Genomic DNA, 23,589 nt, shown 5'->3' with positions numbered 1-23,589 from the left:
TTGTAGCTTTCCAACGCATAAAATCATTGCTAATGATTTCTTTAAGTTCTTGGTATTAATGAAATCATTGTTGTTGCATTAATGATAGCATATTGTATTCATTCCAAATTAGTTTCCGAGTAAGTGAATAATTCGGAAAAAGTTTAATCACTGAAAAATATTACTGAGATTATTCCCCAATTGAATTTCGTCTGCTCACTAGCCCATAGTGCAAATCCAATCGAGCCCTAATGAACCACGTACCGCGAGCAAGGTGAAACAACAACATATTTCTCCACGGACTTTAAGCGCACTTTAAGGCAGCCACTTCACAATTATGATGACCATCATCACCGTTGCCGGCAGTAGCGTGGTTACCGGCGTCGTCAGTTGCGAGTTGGCAGGTCCTCGCTCACTCGTTTTTACTTCTGTGTTGATTGTAATCATACCATGAGAACGCTATGGTCGATTCCCATCGGCAGCGACCAGAAGCTCCCCCGACACCAGCAAGAGAGGACCAAATCGAAAACTCACTAAACCAATATTAAAATCGTATTAAGGAAGGCATAGAAAAGCATTCTTTATGGACCCAGTCTGTAATCTAGGAAGGCGATCGCGCTAAAAAAAGATTAGGAGTAAACGCGGTAGAGCCAGCAGGGCGAGAAATGGCGCTCGCCTCCAAGCGTTGTTAATTTGAACTCTGCCATCGAATCGCTTCACCGGCATTGGTTTCGGCATTCGGATTCCGGCCTTGCACTGTGGCTCTGATATCGATATCACGAAGCAACCGAGCGAGACCGCCAAGTTAACCCAGTAAAATTATGATGATAATCTAACGATCGTTTTCACTTACCGGTGTGTGGCATTTCTTCTGCTGCACCGAGAGTACTTATGGGGTACTTGCTGTAATCGAAAAACCCGTCGGTGGGGGTTATCTGAAAGAGAGAAAAAAGCACAAAACAGCAAAATGTAAGGGAAACATTATTATCAGAATACTTGAACAACTACAGTGAGGAGGGGACGCATGGTAAATTGATTTAATTTATTCAAATGGATATTTGATGGGTATCATTAGGTTTTCAACGCTCTGAGCGGGTTTTGAACTATGCCGCACCTGGTGGTACCGTGATTCTGAGTTCGAACGGTGGCCTGGTATTGAGAACAGAATAGGATCAATTCTAAATCGTATGAAACGGAATTGCTCGTTTAGCAAAATTTTCTTTACGTTCCGTCTTCGACTTGTCATTGCAGTGAAGCTCAAAGTCAAATAATCAATATACTTAGTGTTATTATTGCCTGGTGAAAACGCTGTAAGAGACGTTAATGAAATCTTATATAGGCATGTATTTCTCTCTAATATTTTATATGAGTGTAATATGATTATTATTTTAAGTAAAATTTATCCTAACGAATGAAGCAACCCACCGCTGCGCTCAATTCAAATTTCAGTTCCATTCGCATCACTCAATGCGCGTTGATCGACAAACATTTCCGACACCACCAGAAGTACGCCTTTTAGTTTCGGTCACCATGAAAACGCATTTTCCTTTCCAGGCGAGTTGGGCCCAGTCTTGATTAGGCTCACGATATGCATAAAGCTAGAAAATCCCAGTGGGTGATAAATATTAATGAAGAGTCAAGGTTCAACAACCATATCCTTGCCGGTGATATCCGTGGAACACTCGGCAGCAGCACCTTCGAATGGCTCACGGCTTGTGCAGCGGTCCGTAAAAGGCCGACGACAATTTGCATAACCATGTCCTGATCTAAATACGCACCAAATAACGGGCCCAGTGACCATTCGTTCGTCATTCACGGGTCAGTTGACCTGTGCATGATTAATTAGAGTAAATCAATCATAAAAGGTGAAACTTGAAACTGTTTGCTGATGGGTTTCCTAATCTGGTCAAAGCCGAAAAAAGGATTTACGCGGTTTGCCTAGGCTTCAGTTTTTATGGTTTTCCTGTATATTAATGCTATTTGCTCAGGTTTTCATTCGGCGGAACCGCTAAGAAATTCGTATACATTTTCATATACGGCTGATTTAATAGGCACCAGCTTAGCGCCCTAATCCTGCTGAACAAACAAACTTTTATTGACAAAAAACTTGATTAGGTTCGTATATTCACCTAGCAATCCAGTTTATGACATGCTTCAGCATATTTGTTCGAAGAAATATGAGTAAAATTAAGACAATCCCATTCTTTATACCTAACCGAATCGAGCAGCACGTAAACGAGCGTGCGATTCGTGCTAAATTGCGAATTTGTAAGCCAAATCTGCGTACACGTCGCCGTCAGAACCGTTTCACAAGTATAACGTTGCGGAAAATCAGCAATTGTGTTAATGAGCCCCTAAAAGACCGTTGAAATTGTGTACACTTCGTGTGGGCGTAACAGCGGAACCACTAATGCGAACTCCGCATGGTGCTAATAATAAAATTATTTCCACACCGCGAACCAACCAAACACCCCAATGAAATTGAACTGACAAGCACGGTAATTACTAAAACTACTCGTACCCAATGCCCCCGAGATCAAGAAACTGTACAGGATTCTTGCCCGGAGCAAGTTCAGGATGTCGAGTCATGCTTTCTGTTCTTCTTTCGCGAAGGGTTTTGCGATATTGACGGTCATGGTGTTGTATACCTTCCAAAACAGAAAACAAACAACAATCTCCAGGACCTGATTAGAATTCTACTCGTGCCGAAAACTAAACACGCACCGTTTTCTCAGCTAGAATCTTAATTCCTCGCAAAGGTGTCGGCTGGAAGCGTTAAAGCGTACAAAATCGTGAACTATGGTTCGTTTCATTCCAACACCAAAATAGCAAACAGAAATATGGTAAGCCACCCAAAATGACGAAACTCACTCACCTTTTATGAGCGGGTACGCATATTTTCTAGAACATTAAGAACGAAACCTTAGCTCCTAAATCCGTCAGTCGTAAGCCGATGTGTTTTGACACCCTCGGCCGGTGCGGTTAGTTATGTTAATTTATGCGCCTTAAAAGGCGTTAATTAACGGAATTATAATATTTTCACAGTGCCCTTTCGGTTGCCCGTGTTGCATAATCAGGTGTTTTGTAAAAGGGAGCTGCGTTTTTAAACGCCATATCGCTATATGTCATACCTATTCGTTCTAGATCGGTCAGAACTATCGTCGGGCTACCGTACGTACGTTGGATGATACTTCTGGCAACCGTCATCGTAGTCCTAACACGGTGTTGACAGCAGCTCAGACTGTCAACCACAGAGGGGTGGTTTCTTTGCGTAGGAAACTGTACTGAAAACTGTACAAAAAGTTTATACTACAGGTTAGTGAGTGAATGATTGTAAGGTTTGATCCACGATGTGTTCGGTCACGTTATCAATTCTACAGCAGCATCTTGATTAGCGATGCACAGCAGCGATCAATTTTGCTAAGTATCATGTGGACAAAGAAGACGAAGTTCATCTCCTTTTAAAATCGGTTTTGCAGTGTAGAAGTCAATTTGGATTATTTTCAATAGTTTTATATGACTTTATGAAAGTAGGATTTACCATTTCTCGATTATATTCAATTGAATGAAAACGGTAAAAATAGTTTGGTCCATAAAAAATATGCTAAATCGATTTTGGAACATTTTGACACGAAGTGCGTTTAATACAATCTAAACAAAAGACAAACGTTTCTATTGAAAAGGAATTTCGCGAGTGGTTCGGATAACATGAGATAAAGTGTGGTGCAAATGGTTTAAATTAGTGTTTCCAAAATAAGTTTGATCAATATTGAAATTTCAAAACACTCGTAACCAACCCTTTGAATTCGCATTCGATTTTCAAATCAGTCATGATATTTGACCCTTCCTAGAAAAGCCCTTGTTTAACCTTTAATAAATCCATTCTCAAATCTTCCTTCCCGTTTGTATCGGTTTGTTAGTATGAGTTCAAAGAGAATTCGATGGTCTCAAACACGATGGAATGCGAAACCTCTGTAACTTTAATTAATGCGTTTAAGCCGAACATTACAGGATAAGTACCAGAAAATTTTCCAAAATGCTTGCTTTATGCAAATTTATTCGAAAATACACTAAGGTCTCTTTTTACACGTACCATGTACAAAAACCGTGTTAACCCCTTAACGCTCAAGGGAAATATGTTTCCCTTCTAAAAAAATCGTTATAGATTCTTCAATTACTAATAAATCCACTGTAGGTGATTGCCGAAAATTTGACAGAAGCTGCTATATTGCTATCTATATTGTATACAACATTTTCAATCCGGTAGAAGATGCTACAAGAATTCGAGTCTCTCAATGCATGAACCGCGAGAGAATTTTTCTACATTCCTTCGCTCCAAAAGTCTCAAAACTGCATGAAACGTCAAGATTTAGTGTTATCTCGAAAAAAAATTTTTTTGAAAAAATCAATTGAAATGATAGTCCCAAAAAGTCGATTTTTTCAAAAAAAAATTTTTTCGATATGACACTAAACCTAGACGTTCCATGCAATTCTAAGCCTTTTGGCATCAAAATTTTTTTCTATTTCGGAAATTTCATGTACTGAATGTTAAAGAAAACTTATTTTCAATTCGACAAATGTGTTTCTGAACGAATAAGTAAAAAAAAACTATCAATCTTTATTGAACTAAAAAAGTTTGTGCAAAATGACGTATAAAAATAGAACACATAATAAATGTGTTATGAGCAACGTCCACAAGTACATAAAATCGTTTCGCAGAATGCCATAACTAACTATTTATTTTACCATTCTGATAATTAAAGCAATTAAAGCAATAAACTAAATTACGATATAATAAACCCAACTATTCTTTTATTTATTTCTAAGAATCATAGGGAACAATATTTCCCATGAAATTATAGGAAACTTTTGCACCCTGCTATGTTTTTCTGGTGATATTCTCTTAATTTACACGCCCAATAGCAAAAATATTGTCTCGTACTGACATATTTCGTCCTGCACATCTTATGGTCGTGGAAGGGTTGATTGCGGAAACCGTGCAAAAAACCGCGTGGAAAACTTAACGTAATAATTCCAAAAACCGTAGATTTGATTATTTGTTTGTTTTGTTTTTGATAAAATGTTACATAATAAAAACTGAAATCTAAAAACCAGTCGTAAGATACGAAAAGGGTCTTATCATTCTTGATAAAATACATTGGATGACAAGGTTTTGTTTTATTTTTTTAGCACGAATGACAAGTTAAAATTAGAAAACTTAAGAGTCGCGTTGTCTGGTAGGCAAATTAATCTAAATGGCTCATGCCTGTTGTATGATGAATTACGAGTTTTCAAAAAAACGATAATACGTTGGTACAAATTAGAACGTTCTACTAAAAAGTACTGGTAATACCACCCATAAACACTTTCACTACAAATAAAGCAAGAGAAAAAGTTCTTTTCAATTCCGAAGGTGCGATGTGTAGTAAACACTAACGGTCTTACACTAAGGTCTCTTTTTACGCGGTTTTTTAAGGGTTTCTTTTTACGCGGATTTCCGGAGTTACGCGATTTTTTTTCGGCATTAAAAAAAATTTCGATTTTGGAAGTCTCAAAATTTTTATATGTCCCAAAGTCGATTTTCACATTTTTTTTAAATTACACTAGATCTGGACGTTTCACGTACGTCTCCCTCGCGTAAAAAGAGACCACAGTGTAATCATTTTTAACTAAGCTGAGTGGGAAGACATGGGTATTGGATGAAGAGTACGCAGAATTGGAGGGGAAGAATCTATAGAGATGAATTCGGATCAAATTAGAAAAGGTATTACTATGAGTCGTGCTGAAGTAACTCATTCCATCGGCGTAGACCATTTTACTGCTAGAGCTATATAATTCAAATTAGTATAAAATTCTGTTCTGCTCGATATGATGAAGAGTTGAAGAGGCTAGTAAATCCGACAAGTTCTTGAGCTCTACGAAATTTTCGATAATATCAAAGACCATGCTGACTATATATCATACACCACAACTGGGCGGAGGAGACGTTGTCGTGTTATTTACGACAGGGATTCAAGATCTGAAAACTGATTCATAATTTTATGGAACGACAGTCAAAACTCCCGTGAATTGTTGAATGAATGATTTTAGTTGACTTTCAAACTTTAAATTAGCTCCCATAATCGTTTTCTTACAGAATACCTGTCCATTTGTAATTTTTTTTCTGAAAAAACGACATAGTTGTGCGAGTTTACATCAGGAACCGTGTTGATTGCGAAAACCGCGTAAATGAAAACCGTGTTAATTCTGGAATCCGTGTAAAAAAGGCCGTGTATAAAAAAACCGTATGAAATGAGACCTTAGTGTAATCAATCGGGGAAGATCTCTTACCAAAAAGTATTTATCGCCTTTCTCATATAGAAAGGCATTGCATACCAATCATTATAAAAACCAACTTTTTACCTGAGGCCCAGAGGACCGATTGTCATATATCATTCGACTCAGTTCGTCGAGTACGCAAAATGCTTGTGTGTATATGTGTATATATGTGTGTGTACATGTGTACGTGTGTGTGTGAGAAAGAGAGAGAGAGAAAATTATGCTCTCGCTTCTTTCCGAGATAGCTGAACCGATTTTCACAAACTCAGACTCAAATGAAAGGTTGGTCCAATTGTACAGTAGGATTTTTTTAATTTGGTATGGATCTGACTTCCGGTTCCAGAATGACAATGGAACATATGCGAAAAATTTGCTCAAAATATGCTCTCACTTATCTCTGAAGTGCCTGTACCGATTATAACAAATTTGGGCTCAAATGAAAGGTACTATTGTCTCATAAAAATATTTTAGTTTTGGTTTAGGTTTGACTCCTGGTTCCGGAATTACAGGGTTATGAATGAAAAAAACTAAAAATTAGAAGGTTTGCCTTTATATAAAAATATGTGAAAATTATCTAATTTTTCAAAAATAGTAAATTAATTCTTCTAGTTTACAGCTCTTTTAACCTGAAAACCACACAAATCCGGTGCCGGTATTACCAGCAAAAAGGTCAAAATCTTCAAAACTATACTAACTCACATTTCTTCGCAACCGCTTTTTTCAAACTTAGAATTAAATGAAACAGTCCTTTATAGAATTTCTGAATTTTATCTGGATCTGACTTCCGGTTCCGGAATCACAAGGTGCATTGCAAAAATGAAACAATCTTCTAACTTAGGCCCAAAACTTCATTACACTCTCACAAAGTCACTATTTTCACAGTCACTATTTCCACAAAAGTGCATCAAACGTTATAATACAGATACGTATTTCGGAATGTTATTTACACCTTCCTCAGCGTATCGGTTTTATAAGTTTTTTTTAAAACTGCAAGCACAATATTCTGTTCGTCATGGATAATTCAAGTGAAGACGGCCGAAGACCCGCCGTCACCCTTCATGCCAAACGACCTTATGCCAAACGGAGTAGCCCCGTGAATTGATATAGCAGTAACAAGATTACAACCTACAATTTATGCATTAATCCAGACTGCTGTCGGTTGGTTTTCACAACATAAATATAACGAAAATGAAACGTAGAACATTTTGTGTTTACTTGAATATTGCGAATACATAATGGAGTCGCAAGACATATTTAAAACAAAAATAAAACAAGAATGTTACTTTCTTCGAAGCTACTACTACTTTTTCTTTATGCACTGCCATAAAAATGGCGAATACAATAGGGGAATGTCGTCTAGGTTGGACCACTTTTTGAATATGCCCTGTATCTTTTGTTTATATTGATATATTCTCAATATTGATGTCTTTTTTGAAAGTTTGGACTATCATAAAAAACTTCTAATTAGATTGACTTGCTGCGCATTATAAAAAATATTTATTAGAATAAAAGAAATAATTTTAATGCAGTCTAGGTTAGGCCACTAGTGATTCTGGACGAAATATGTACTACACTCATTTTAAATGAACAAATATGGAACTATTTATTGTTATTTTAATTGAACATTAAACAGTTTTTATATGCTATCAATAAGAGTTTTAGGGCATCGGTTACAAACAAATGATTCATAAGTCTTAATCCTCATAATCATCAAAAGAGGTTTGTTGTTTTTGAGGCGTCTTCCAGGTGTCGCACTTTTATAGTTTTTCACGCAACTCTTCTTCGGGTGGCGTCTCTGATTAGATTTAAGCGTTGGCGCGGTCGCTTGCAGAGGTTCGACCAATGACATAGGGTAAAGTGTTATAATATGCCCCCCTTAAGAAAACATTGAGATATTTCCAAGTGTATTGATATATTTTCCTCGAGAATGTATGTATTTCATTGCAATACGGATGAGGAACATAATTTTCAATGACTCCAATAGAAAAGATGAGAATTGATTGATATAAACACATTTTCCAAAACGGCCACATTCTTAGTTTTTTTCGCTCGCCTCAGACATAATGCCCCAGCAGCCGTAAAATATGTCCACAACAAATCAATGGCATGACACACAACAAAAGACATTTTATCCTACAACAATGATGCATTATGCTTCTTGAAATGTCCATAAAGTTACTGTTTTGAGATAATCAGTATGTCAAAGAAATAGCGGATAAAATATATTTTTAGTCGAAGCAAAACTTTACATCGAAAAGCTGCTAAATGAATTTTTTAGTTTTTTCATACTTTCCTGCAAACGACAACCACCAAACTTGCATAGCAGAAAGATCCTACGAAAAGATAGTGTTAATGATAAAACTTTGGTTCAGAAAAGTCTTCAATGCTTAAGAAAGGAAAGGGGGCATTTTGGCTAGCAGGGGCGCTTTATAAGACTTTCCCCTAATCGTAGAAAAAGTAGAATCATGAAACGAAGACGTCGAAAGCAGAGAAGAACTGGCTACTTCTTCGTGCGTATCAGTAGAACAAGCTGCTTTCCCGTTCGGGTCAACTCTGTGGGTATTCAAAACTGTAATACAGTGTTGCGAATTCTCTTCTGTAACAGTTCGCTCAATTTCTCACCTCAAAGTTGAACGTGACACATTGTGCCGCTCTGCAGCAGCTCTCATGGATTCATTTTCCAACATTACAGACTTGATAGCCCGAGAAACGTCGATCACATTGAATTTACCCATTTCAGATGTACGCTTATTGCGAAAAGTTCTGAAAACAAGCAGAAAATGGTCTCAATACTACTATCACATCACACGAAAAAAAAAGTTATGTGACCCAACCCTGACTACACAAGTTGCCCAGCCTAGACAACAAGCGCTGTTTTTCCGAAACTTTTAGGATAACCGAAAACAAGAAAAATGTACAAAACTTTAACAAAACATTCTCCGTGACAAACAATGCACTGAAAAGTTTGCTGCCATTGAGAACAATACTTGCACGATATAACACTGATGGCAGCATGTGTCGTATAAAAGAAAAAGCAATGGCCCAACCCTGACGACATTCCCCTATATGGATTGCACATCGATCGCGACAATATAATAATTTTAATTTTATATGAATTTAAAATATTAACTAATAAAAAATCAGTGTACGTGGATTAATTTTGAGCATTTGGAGAGTAGGGTTATTTCAAAGTCAGTTTTTCATGTCTTTATAAACAGATTTTAATAGAAGGTGCTTCAAAAAACTGGTAATTAAAACTCAAATTTGTAACTTCAAATAATATGCTGCTTTTTATCATGGACAGAAAAGCATTCTGGAACATGTTTACAATGTCGTTGATGACTAAGATTCAACTATTTTCTTTGGAAACAAGTTATTTTCATGTTTTTGGATATATAATTCATTTAATCATGGCATTGCAATATAACGACAACTAACTTTTAACCGGTCTCCAATATATCGCTAGTCACTAGTCAAAACTGTGCTTTTTGAGTCAGGCAAGTGATTAGATGTAAGCAACAATGACTTTTTTTTGTTACAAACTAGTCACAAATAAGCTATAGTAACAAAAATTGTCTAGATCACTACATTCCTTTAGCGAGAGGTCGGTTGTGCAATATTCTCTACCTGCTTCCCCAGTGATTATTCTAATCTTTACCACACTTTTGTGTCATTTATTGTACAATAGCTTAATTCGTACATAACATAACATCTTTCACGCGGAATAGCATCTTAATTTGCTACTGTTCTTTTGTCAGCGAATTTTTTTTTTTGTTTCAATTATAGAGGCTTTAACATTAATGTCATTCGCCTCTTCGGGCCAGAAAAACTTTCTGACCCTATGTGCGGGGTTGGGAATCGAACCCAGGCGGGCTGCGTGAAAGGCATCGACTTACCCATCACGCTATACCCGTCCCCATGTCAGCGAATTTAAAAAGTAGCTGATAGTTAAACGCAATATTTGTTATTTCACATCTGGGAGCTCATTAATAATGAGTGCTATTTCTTTAAATATAAGTGGTCTCAGTACAGCCTCGTCAACCTTTGACCGGAACAAGTAAAAGATGATGTTGCTGTTGACGGCAAGACAGTTAAATCTGAACTCTAACACCGCAAGAGTAAAGCAGTAGCAATTGTTCACACTTTTACTGGTGAAAACAAAATTCTAACAGGAAACTGAATGAGTGCCAAGTCTCAGGGCTATGACCGATGCTAGTGCTCTTGGTATCAGGTGTATCTATCTCGATGTTTTTGCCATCCTATAACCTTGTATCTGTTTCCTCGAATTAGTGTAAAATAAAATTTCATTCAAGACCAGGACGCCAGGCTAGCAGCAGCAACAGCGTCTCAAGTGGAGATGTAAGTTGACACAGCTCGAGCTCGTAAAAAGTTTCAAAGTAGCTCGAAACAAAAAAATCAAGTTAAAACAAATCTTCCTTTTTCATTTAATGAAATGACGACAGCCCGAACATTAATTTTATGAATGAAAATAAACTGTATACGAACCTTACACACCAGACAACAAAACCAGGAGACCAAAAAACAATTAAAGGTGAATTGCATGTGGAGCTGTCTCTGGAGTTGGAGATTGTTTGAGACCCGGGCTTACCGAACAGGAAACAGAAGATGAGTAGTACCGAAACGACGAGCAAGGATGATCATCAACTAACCAACTACGTTAAACTCTGACCAAATGATGAAATTAACAAGCGGGCTTATAAAATGATATAAACGCGTAGAAAATCGTAAATGTTTATCTTCTTGTCTGATTCTGGATGCCTGAAGCGGTATCTTCATTGTGACATTGGGAGTATGTCTTTTTGTTCCTGGGATAACTATTACGGCTGAAACTGGCACGTTTTACATCATTTCCATGTTCGATTCAAGGTAACTTTTGCCAAGTGGTCGCCATTCACTCAACGCCTTGCAAAGAGCGGTGTTCGGTGACTGGAAAATGTTATTTGGCTTGCTTGTTTATCGGTTTAATTATCTTTTAATGATATTAACATACAACATAACTTCATAAACACGATATAATGAGTAGCTTCCCGTCTGTAGCGTCTGGCTACTGAACACTTCCGACATCAGATTACAATTGCAAGTTGCCATTTTTATAGAGAGCTATGGATTGCATGGTTCGGCATTTGTGTTTTTCATAACAAATTTTTGGTTTCCATAATTACTACGAAACACTGCTAATGGCTTCATTTACCACAGCTCGACCGATTCTCTTCATCCCGAGCTCAGATCTAAATTTCCAGCCAGTCCGAGCATAAAAGCAACCATTACGATTTGGTCACAACCTTAATGGCTTTCAATTGAACTGGGGTTAAAATGTATAGCAATTAAAAACAACCGACAGCCATACTATCGATGGACGATTTAAATAAATTAAATCAGAATGGCATGCTTGTACTTTTGGCTGGTTTTCTAAAAGAGCAATTTAAATAAACTGTTTACGCCAGAAGCCTAATGGGATGTTGTCATGGTCAAAAACAACAACAGTTAAATAAAACGATTTTTTCATTTGCACGTCACGTGAAATAATTTGAATCAATTTCCTTTCCACTCAAAACATAACCAATTTCCATGCATTCCCACAAATTGCATTATCCAATTATTATTAATTAAAACGGCTCATGTCCCCATAAATCCAAACGCCCTCCATCGGACCGGATCTCCCGATGCGTACGTAATGCAACCGGCACCCGGGGGTCCACAGGAACCGTCTACTGACCAGTAGCGCCATATATGTCTCTCCTAATCCATCTTTCATTAATTCATCCGATCAATCTCGAGGCCATGATTAGAGCTCAGCGTGAAACCGGCGTACCTCCGAGGCGGTCCAACCGACCCACAATGATAAATGATCTGTATGTAAATCCAAACAAACAATTATTGTCTATTAGTGCGAGGTCGATAAGAGCCGGTTTCATAGTTCTTTCCGTAATAAAGTAGAACGTCGTAACGATGATGAAAGGAGGAAGAGAGTAAAATTAAAGATCAGAAGCCATTCAATCTTCGCAGGTATGCTTTGGTAACAGGCAGGAGCAGAAAATCCACTGTGAGATTTCAAGTGTTTTCCAGAACGATGAGCATACAGGATGAACAATAAAGATTAGATAAAGTTTTATTTATCTGAAATTTATTGATTTGAGGAAACAACATGTCAGCCCGTAAAATATTATGACTTAGCTGGAATATTCGTTCGTTAAATACGGTACCCACACACGATCGCACTCAGCGAGGCCATCGATCAGGGTTGCGAAGTATCGGAAATGTAAATGATTCGACGTTTGTCAGATATTCGCACCAAGGCCTCTATCTCATAATCTATCCATCTCATCCCAGTACCGATGGAAGTGCTTAAAAGTAAATGTTTCATAAGAACCCGACCGAAGCAAAGCTCAGCATAAGGCTTCGCCGATTCCATACGAAAAGCTGTTATCGAAATCTGAAAATCTTCTTCAAATTAAACACACGGTGGGAAGGCCACGAGAAAACCCCGTAAAATGCGAATATGAAACAGGAAACATTTAAGCAAGATTTACACCGAGAGATGACGAACTTGTGTTGCTACACTTGACTGATGAGAATTGGGTGGGGATTAGTAGTTGATTTTTAATAATATAGAGCTATGCAATATGTTCAAAGCCGAACAGAAAAATGTTGCTCTATTACAATCTGTTTCTAAGTTTATTTTATTACTATTTGCACATTTGATAAATCCTGCATCACATTTTTAGTATTCTTTAGATTCAGCTTTATAATTACCCAATATTTGTCAACCAAGCGAGATTTTGTGTAACTTGAGGATGGATTTTCTAGTTACTTTTTCTTGTAAAGCCACTAGTTCATATTTTCATTCGTGATGTAAAGTAGAGCTTATAGCTTATAGCTGCAAATTGCTTGCCAAATCAGAAGCTTTCTAGATAACTATTATTATATTTCACAGTTTAAGTGAATTGATATATTATGGGCACTCGAGACATGTCCATAAATAATTTTGCGAATACCATAAGAAAGGAATCTGCATAGCGGCCAACATGTTATCTTGAAAAATAAAATTTGAAAAAGTCGGTTTAGCGGCTTGGGAAAATTTTCATAGGAATATTTTCGACAAAAAAAGGCAATTCGTTTATACTGTGAATACTACGTGACTTACTTAAAGTAAGTTATAAAAACACTAGCTGATTTACCCGGCGTTGCTCGGAAATGTTTCGTGAAGGCAAGGCCGAAAAAAATTCTAGAAATTGTCCTCCCCATCGGTACTCTGATTGCAATGAAACACAACTTAGACGACAACCCGATTGAATGAATTTTTATGAAATCATTATTTCCACGTAATTCCTCAAAGTTTTCCATCTGATAATGATTATTTTATAACGAAAGTCTGTTCAACATCGTAACTACATTCGTACTATAGAATAACTTATAATAACCATTGTGGTCGTTCACCGTTCTCCCCCCTGAAAATATTCTAATGATCATCTCTGAAGAGCAAAAAGCAATCCGTTCAGTAGTTTCGGAGTTATGCCGTTACATCCCCCTTTTAAAGGCACTTGCTACATCCACCCCCCAAATATATCATATCAAAGGTATAGAAAATATTTGCATCGTTTTCAAAAATTATCGATTCTTGTCAAACTCCTCCTCCCCTATAAAAATACCTTTATGACTATTTCTGAAGAGCAAGAAATTTATAGCAATTCGTGCAATAGTTTCGGAGTTATGCCGTTACGAACATTACACTCCCTTTTTTAGAGGCACTCACTACACCCTCTCCCCACAGAATATCCTTATAATCATATCTAAGAAATCCGTTAAGTAGTTATGCAATTACAAACATTACACCCCCCTTTTTAAAGGCATTTGCTACATCCATCCCTTATTAAATCATATCTACTGTATGCAAAATGTTTCTAAGATCTTAAAAAATATCGATTTTCGTCAAGTTATATGTACTTTTTCATGCCCCTCCTTGTTTATGACCCTTGCTAGGCTCCCTCCCCCATAAAAATGCGCTTATGACCATCTCTGAAGAGCAAGAAGTACATGTGCTAGGTTTGATAGAAATCCGTTAAGTAGGTCCGGAGTTATGCCGTTACAAACATTACACCCACCCTTTTTAAAGGCACTTGCTACATCCACCCCCCATATAATCATATCTAATATATGGTTAATCATTTAGGGGTTAGCCAAATTTTGTGCTGGGGCACATAATCGTTATTATTATTTCTACGTTTCGTCTTTGACTCATCAGTGCAGAGCAGTTCAAATTGAACTGCTTAGTGCTAAATTCGGCAGTTCAATTTGAACCGCTAAGCAGACGTAAAGTTTCTGCTATTTACAGAACACTTTTTGTTTTGCAACGGAGTGCAATGTCTTTCCTTACGTGCCGAACGAAAACGTGTTTTCGACGACGACGCAAGTTTGGTAAAAAAAACTTTACGTCTGCTTAGCGGTTCAAATTGAACTGCCGAGTTTCTATGGTCTTAAAAAAGTATCGATTCTGGTCAAATTATACAAACCTTATCTTGATGAATTTTTTTGAAAATCAGTGTAGCCATCTTAGAGAAATCGTATTGCGTTCCACATTAAATTATTGGTGCCTTCCGGGATCGAAAATCTAATACCGTTAAAACTGAAATAAGTTTATTTGGTCGTCGTATCTCAAAATCTGTGGACTCGATAAACCCGATAAATCTTTGTGAAATTTTTACACCAATCACCCTGTATTCCCTGAACCGGAAGTCGAATCTGATTGAAAAACAAGTAGTCTTAATACCGTTTATTTGAATGTTAGATGGACGAAATCGGTTCAGCCATCTACTAGCAAAATGAGTGACATTATTTTTATTTCATTACAAATGTCCTCCTGTAGTTCCGGAATCGGAAGTCGGATCCAAATGAAATTCAGAAACCTTATATGGGAGCATAGGACCGTTCATATGCGTCTAAGTTTGTAGAAGCTTCTTCGAATGGTATAAGGGTGTAAGAAGTTGTGTTCTTTCAGCAATTATTGTTGCAAGCAGTATAATTCAATATAAGTATGAAATTCTTTTAAATTTGAAAATACTGCCATCTTTCTTATACATATGTTATATATGAACGCGTATGTTGCCAAAAACGAACCACGCTAAAATGGAAACGTCATGAAAAAGGGTGCTAAAATTTCCGAAAAAAATTATTAGTCCTTTTGATTTCGAATAGTGCCAAATCTGAGCATCAGATCGAGTAAGGTAGAAAAATTTCCTAATTGTTCGATGTGTCACATCTCAAGATGTTGGAAACTGTTATTGTGTTTGGCACGGGTTTTCATGCAGCAAAGACACCAGCTTGTAATAAAAAATTAACGGACTTTAAAAGCGTTTCTTGTATGTAACGTCAAAAAGATCACTTTGCAGCCGTTAGGTCACTTACATGTTCACAAATATATTTCACTCCATATGTCTAAGCATTAGCATAACTTTCTTCATAATATTAAAATAAATGCAGTACACAGTGGTACACCAAAAACGTTTTTTAGAAACAAGCATTTTCATGTAAAATGGCACGTTAAATTGATTCCATGTGTTCTTTTTGTGCTGGATTGTATTTAAGTTTCACTGTTCAACATTAAACCGAAATACTTACAGAAACAAATGGAGTTTTTTTGTATGTTTCAAATTTTAAAAAAATCGATTGCAGATAGCTTTAATGACCAAACCAAACTTTTTGTATCCTACTTTCCCATTTTATCTCTTGTTATAGTATTCAGTTGAACGTTGATCAACAATTCTGAAGCAGGACAAATATTTCAAATCGAGATTAGTCCAAATTACGTTGATAACTCTTGCGATCCAAGTACACACAATTGATATGACAATACTAGAGCACTTAGCCCGTTTATGTAAAAAAAAACTCTATAAAGTAAACAACAGATAGGTTCAATGACCCCACGATTCGTGTTATGTTATATAATTTTATATTTCTGTCAGAAAGCGCCTTTTATACGCATTACTTCATTCAATAAGTTTTGGGTTCTGAATAACGAAGTACACAGTTCGAAAAAATCTTGTGATTTTACATTTTTTAAGATGCACATAAATGGAGCGTCGTTTTTCACATAAATTAATATTCAAGAACATGTATAATCAAGTGATTTGAAAATTACATGGCTGGAAAAACTAAAAATCGATAGCAACAACGCAACTTGAACCGAGAAACATTTGATCGCAAAGCACGTCGGTTAATCGTCTGAATCACAGATGTCCATATTTTCTTGGTGGATAATCGAAACATATAAATCCATACAGCGGCACTTGGTAGCCGAGTGGAAATTATACTCGGAGTTTATAAAATTCTGCACGAGCGTAATACTGCGTCATTTGGAACGTTAAGTAGTTATGAATTTTATCGTTTGTAGAATTATGTCACCTGTAAGGAATGTATCGAAAACAAGCTATCCACATACATTTGTGTTGTACGCATGTATTTGTGATGGTTTTTTATGCTCAGATCACAGCATGCTGTGTGTTTGGCTGTCAGCTTTCGTTTGTTTACTTGTTTGTGCGGTGGAAATTACGCTTTTTGAAATGTCGCGTATTGAAAAGGAAGTGAAATATAAGGTTCAGGACATATGGCTAAGTGAGAAGGATATTACTATGCGAAAATTGGCGAAGCGGTTTGGAATTCATCATGCCAGTGTTAAAACCATCATTAATAAGTTTGGGGAACACTATTGTTTGGATGCGCTATCAGGAAGAGGCAGAAAACCCGGTTCTTCCCACTCGAAACTGGACCAGAAAGTGGTATCTCTAATCATGAAGAACAAATCATTGTCAATACGTGGTTTGGCCAAAAAAAGCAGGATCGAGTGTCGGAATTATCTAGCGTATCAAGAGGCGAAATCACCTGAAGACCAACAAGAAGAAGAAAATCTCGAAACAAAGTGTAGAACAGAAGAAGCGAGCAGCAACAAGGGCCCGGAAATTGTATTCGCGTTTTTTGCAGTATCCGGATGCATGCGTTTACATGGACGATGAGAAATTATGTACAGGAGGATTCAAAAACCCTTCCAGGTCCACAATATTTTACTGTCGTGGTTGGGGAGAGTGTGAGCGATGCGGACAGGTCGATTCAAGTGGGGAAATGCGGTCGAAAGGTACTGGTATGGCAAGTAATATGTTCCTGTGGTTTGAAGTCAACCATTTTTTACACTACCGGAACTATAAATGCAGAAATCTATCGATCTGAGTGTCTCCAGAAGAGATTGCTGCCTTTATATAAGAAGCATAGTACACCTCCACTGTTTTGGCCGAATTTAGCGTCGAGTCACTATGCCAAAGCCACTCTCAATTGGCTTGTGGAAAAGGGTATTAATTTCGTTGAGAAAAATATCAATCCACCAAATTGCCCTCGCCTTCGACCCATCGAACGTTACTAGGCAATCGTGAAGAGGGTCTTCAAGAAGACTGGTAAGGCAGCTAAGAACATGCAGTAGTTCAAAAAAAAATGGGCTCAAGCGTCTAAAAAAAGCAAAGCAACACTTGTCCGAAACTTGATGAAGAGCGTTCGATCAAAAGTTCGAAAATCCAGTTTTCATTATGCTCAAGTTTAACCTCGTACAATAAAGGATCAACTTTTAGTTTGAATAAAATATCGTTTTTTATCAGAATTTGAAAGAAAAATTTGTGGATAGCATATTTTCGATACACTCCTTAAAATTCATAATTTTATTCTGTGTAGCAACACATCGGCGTTGTCAAATACTAATCTAATACTAAGTAGCAAATCTGAGCAACCGATTTGTTATAATGAGTTTTTTATCAACATCAGAACCGAACACAATTTCTAATACAAATTTCGTGCAATATTCAACAAATGTTTCAATCACAATCACTTTCTGTGAAACAATTGACATGTGACCTATCAACGCAAACAAGTGGCAATCAGAAGGAACAAAATATGGTGAATACGCCACATAGGGTAGATCTTTCCAGTCGAGTGCTTCTACGATGTAAAGAATCATTTTATCATGTAAAATGTAGCATTGTCAAAACTGACCTAATTTTACTCCTTCTGTATTAACCGTTTTCATTAGATTTAAATGAAAATAAACAGATCATATTACACTGGACCTACTAAACAAAGAACACAGTTTTTCAGTTAATTGTACACCGTAGGGTAACGGTACCCCCATTCATCTCAGCTTCAGTAGTCATTTCATATGCGAAAACCATTAGTTAGAGTGAGATCTACTGTCTCTGAGGGTTAGGGTGAGGGGAAGAGTAAGATGAAAATGACTGCATTCGCTTCGAGATTCCTCGTCGCCTTAACAGCAGTATCGCAAAATTTTTGAACATTTTTTTTCGGCGGTATCGCTTCTTAGAGTTGTAGCAAAGATATTGTAACCGATTTATTCACAATTCATTGATTGAAAGTCGAATAATTGGAAAAATAACGAGGCGGAAAACTAACAATTGGTACAATAACCCTAGATACATTGATATCGGAGTTTTCTCTGAAACGTAGCTGTACATTCAATGTGAGGATGGACTCATGCATGTGTTGTAATCCTAGATAACTGAAAGCCTATTTTTTGAATAATCACTCTTTTGATAACCAAACGGGTTGTGTAGCTCACTAACTTGGATCTTATAATGATGACAACAACGGGTGACTTCTTCGAAATGAGTCGTACGACTCGCAGGAGCTTATTTAATTGACCACATCCCAATTAGTAATGGCACTTTCAAAAACGACTGTTAAATCGTAATGTCAACGGAATCCGAAACAAACAGAAGAAGACTGCTAACCCGATCCGACCCGTCCACTGACAGATTCGGATCCAATCGTAAATTCGGCACGAGAGAGGAGAAATTCAGTTTGTGTGGTCATTATAAAAATATACGACAAATTTTTGGTCCCCTAACAAGACGATATCTCACTGCTCCGCTGTTGGCGATTAGCCTTTGTATCCACGCAAACCCTACCCAACGGTGCAGAACTGCCAACGTGTATCGTGGATTGATGGATCCCAGTCGAAACTGTGTGGCATGATCAGGTCCAGCAGCGCCGGGAAATCGATTTTGCGATATGGGCATGTCTTTGTCAGACTATCTGCTTCCAGCTTCATTCAGAAAATCGAGATATTTTCGATCACATCGGAAGAGCGTAAAACTCGTACCCGGGAGCCCGGGAGGGTTGTCTGTGTGAATAAAATAAAGAAAAAGGATGGATGTATAAATAATGAAATTAATGCGACGGAATCAGATAACGATTGATTCCTGACGAGCGTACTACCGTATGCAGAAGCGAAAGGGTGTCTGCACGATGGAGCCGAAGATGCCCGAAGAAAGGTAAATTTTCGACACCGTGCAAAGCTGGTGGGAAGCGGACAGGCGAGAATTGGGCAGAGATCTTTTCAATTAATTTTAATATACTGTTCGACCCGCGGTGCGCTTATTAATAAGCAACAGACCCCTTCTGATGGGCTACTGTTTCGGTTCACCGGAACAGAGCGAATATTATGTGTGTAATTGAGGTAAATGTATAGTTTTAGTGGATAAAAAATTACAGTTTGCGTACTCTACAAAATAAATTTAAAGGTATGAGTCTGAATATGTTCCATGCATTTGTTGGGACCGATGATTACGAAACTAGCGATAGATTTTTTCACTTCAGATACCTGAGAGTTCTATATAAACTGAACTTTTTCCAGTTCATTAAGCAGAAGCATACCTCCTCCAGACAAACATATTTCATAAATGGTGTCTCAACTAGATTGTAATAGACAATTTGGGCAAATTTTTGTTGTTTCTCCAAGCAAAGAGCTTGTTGCTTAATTGGCTCTCTTATCGCGTTTTAGTCCATTGATTCGTCGTTGCACTTGATTTTTAAAATTTAAATATGTTTTTAAATCTAACCCGTGGCGTGGCTGCTGACGCACTGGTGAACCGACGGCGACGCAAGTAAAATTCTCATAGTTAATGATCTAATTCAATAAATCAGTTGAACTTATTTTTGTCAGCCACCCTTATTTGAGGCAGCAACGAAAACTTTCAATGTGCAATTTCTGCAAAGCTTTTCGCGACGTCAACCGTACCTCAGTAAGCTGTTTACCTTCTCGGGCAAACTAATCTTTGCCTGCCCATCGGAGTGACATTTAATTTAATCAATTAAACCGTTTCAATCTAATTGTCACGATCTTGGTTAGACTCCTAGCGACTGAAACTCTCCGCAATGGTCGCTATCCGAAGACTACGGTAACACATAGAGCCAGTAACTACTCGCTGCCAATAAAGTTTTATAAAATGTTTCGAAAAATACGGATCGGTAACCATCATCCAGACATCGGGGTGGTATCATGTTGGAACGATTTCAGCTCATACGTTGCTTTTACAGATTAATAAGGTGCTAAACCAACCACGATACAACCCGCAATCCCTCCCCGTTGAATGCTGGAAGTCCTAAGCGCATAGCATTATGAACCAATTCATGATCCACGTGAGAGAGAGAGAGAGAGAGAGAGAGAGACTCTCGCTTAGACGGCACCTAGCATGACCCAACTGGAGTCCGCTTTCCTTGTGAATCTACCATGTGCATGTCCACAGCAGCGAGCGTCCCATGGGGAGGGACACTCTCGCTACGCCACGGCAGCACCAGCAACAGCAGTCGGCAAAAAGTGGTCTTTACCAAACGACGCTGTTAATAAATATTAATGTATTCAAAAAGTGATTTGTAATAAACACTTGTTTTGCGTTTCGATATGCGCGCGCGATTCCATTGCAACCTGGACTGAGTGCTGACCGGTCGCTAGGTGCCTACCATCGCCAGAACATGACTGGAGCCGTTAAGGCTTCACCGCTGGTGATGGGAAAACGTGATGGCGTCCACGATTAGCACAGCGCGAAAATATAATAGGTCTCCTCGACGAGGACGACGACGTTCGCGATTTGATGGTCACAACGGCTAAGCAAACGACCCGATGTAGGCGCTAATTGTCGCGAAATGCACCGGTGTGAATAATGTCTTCCCATGCGTGCATCGTGTCCAAGGCTTGGGAGGTTTGATCGAAATTGCCGATATGGTTGGAATCCAACAAAGAAACGGGAGTGTGGAATAATGTTGCTGGGAAACATTGTTGCCTTGCACGTAACCGATTTCAACTCAATGCTCAAGTTTTATTCAGAGAGTCAGTAGTGTCAAATACAATTCTTTCAAATACTAATTACCTTTCCTATCTGTTTTTTTGTTGTACTCAACACTACAAAGCAAAAGTCGCAAGAGTATTTTCTAGTTAGTGCAGTTAATTGTATTAATGTTAGAAGTTATCTAAGAACTTCCAACATTTTACGCGAGCGTGAGCATAAAATTTGTTTAAACAAAACTGAACGCAGTTTTGAGACACTTGAACCTATTCATAAAAATGTTGTTTAAAAAAACAATAAACATTAAAATTTTAATACTTTTCTTTACGTTTCGTCTTAGACTCGTTAGTGCATAACAGACGAAACGTAAAGAAAAGTAAGTACGATTATGTGCCCTAAGCACTTCAATTTGCAATAGAAGCGGGCAATTCACAATGAGTGGGATCATCACCTTTCATGTAACCTATAACAATAAAGTCAAAAGAAACTCACACAAAGAGATAATAAATCGGCATTAGGGTTGCTGTTTTTATTTTCGAGTAACACAAAAATACGATTTTACGAATTTATTCGAAAATAAGAGTGACGTAAAAGTGCATTTTTTTGTTTCAGAATAATTATCCGGTTTTCTTAGTTTTGATCAAAACCACCCGTCCATACGGTCCACGTACTAATGAATTGTATGGAGAAATTTTACATGAAACACTTTTCAGTTTTAAACTGAATTAAAATGGCTATATTAAAGATTTTTCAATCTTCGTTTGTATAAAATTGTTACATTGTTCATTCGTTCAATCGTTTTGCTGAGAATTAAAGTTAAACAATATTGCCATCGATACAAAACGTCATAAAGTTCCAAACCCTAGCTATCTGGACGCATTGCTTATTTTTTACAGCGCTCCTAGGGATTGTTTCCAACGGTGACAGTAAATTGTTTAGGAAGTTCTTCTCTTTCAATGGTAAAATGTCTGTTGGCGGAATGCTTCTATCGTCCTATACAAAACTTCTAAATTTTATTTGTTTCCGATTCCGGAATTATAACGGAAAATGTGATAAAAATTTTATACTATCACTTTAAGGGGCCAAAACAAAATACGAAAAATAAACTAAACAGTCTCAAAACTATACAGCAAAAATTTATGATATTTATCGGTGACGTAAATCCGCATATGACTCAAATCATAAGAACGTAATTTGTAAAATGACTGAATTTTACAAGTATGATTTACATATGTGTCAAACACACACTACTTTTGAAGCAGACGTGTAAATTTACATGCTTCAGCACTTAAAAATATGTCAGAATGCATTAAATATGTATTGGATCTACTATGAAAATGAGTCATTTTTGATGCTCGTTTATGTCAGTCTCAGAAGACGTAAATTCACACGATTTTTTCTAGGTGTGTAATCCAATTAGTAGACAACCAAACAAACCGATTCAGGTTCACATGGTTCCCGGTTTCTGATTCCGTATGCACCAGAAATATTGGCCATATTTTTTTTATTCTCTATCTCTGTTCACAGCGATGGTTCACAAATTTAGGTTCAAATGAAAGGTCCTGTAGTCCCATACGGGATTCCCGAATTTCATCCGGATCCGACTTCCGATTCCGAAATTATAGGGTAGAGTGTGTTAAAAATTGTCTACCATCATTTAAAGAGGCGAAACTAAAAACGTAAAAAAAATTTCTAAAATGATATCAAAACTCTTTCAATCGGTCATTATAAACGGCTTTCATAATTCAAAGAATATATATGATAGTATGATTAATATTAGAAAGGCATCATTACACCACTAGGTGGTTTAAGAATAGTTTTTTTAATACATATCACTCAGTATTTTTGGAACCTGGAGTCGGATTTGGCTAAAATTTATGAATTTGATTTGGGACCACAGGACTTTTCATTTGAATATAAGTTCAATGAAATCGATCAATCGATCTTTGGGATAAGTGAGTGCACAACAAGTTTACATACAGTTTTTTATCTCGACAGACTGATTCGGTTCAAAAATCAGATTACTAATGCGCATAAATATGAGAAATTGTGAATTCGTTGAATTTGGCTCAATCTACCGTGTGCAGTGTCCTCAAATGTTTCCGTAAGCGGAAAACTACCGTTCGGCAGCATCACAGCGTCAAAAAACAATATAAAA

General features: G+C 37.4%; 1 protein-coding gene across 1 annotated transcript in view; it reads right to left on the bottom strand.

Annotated features, from left to right (window-relative positions):
- LOC131430654 (paired box pox-neuro protein) overlaps window positions 1-23,589 on the bottom strand; it is a 132,783-nt gene that overhangs the window by 88,506 nt on the left and 20,688 nt on the right. The window contains exon 2 of the mRNA XM_058595778.1: window positions 833-914. Coding sequence (XP_058451761.1) covers window positions 833-845 — 13 coding nt within the window. The 5' untranslated portion in view covers window positions 846-914. The remainder of the gene's footprint in view (window positions 1-832; window positions 915-23,589) is intronic.

This window comes from Malaya genurostris, chromosome 2 (genome assembly GCF_030247185.1).
Source record: "Malaya genurostris strain Urasoe2022 chromosome 2, Malgen_1.1, whole genome shotgun sequence".
Taxonomy (NCBI): Eukaryota; Metazoa; Arthropoda; class Insecta; order Diptera; family Culicidae; genus Malaya; species Malaya genurostris.
Note: the sequence above shows the minus strand (reverse complement) of the source record. Positions and strands in the feature narration are given on the sequence as shown.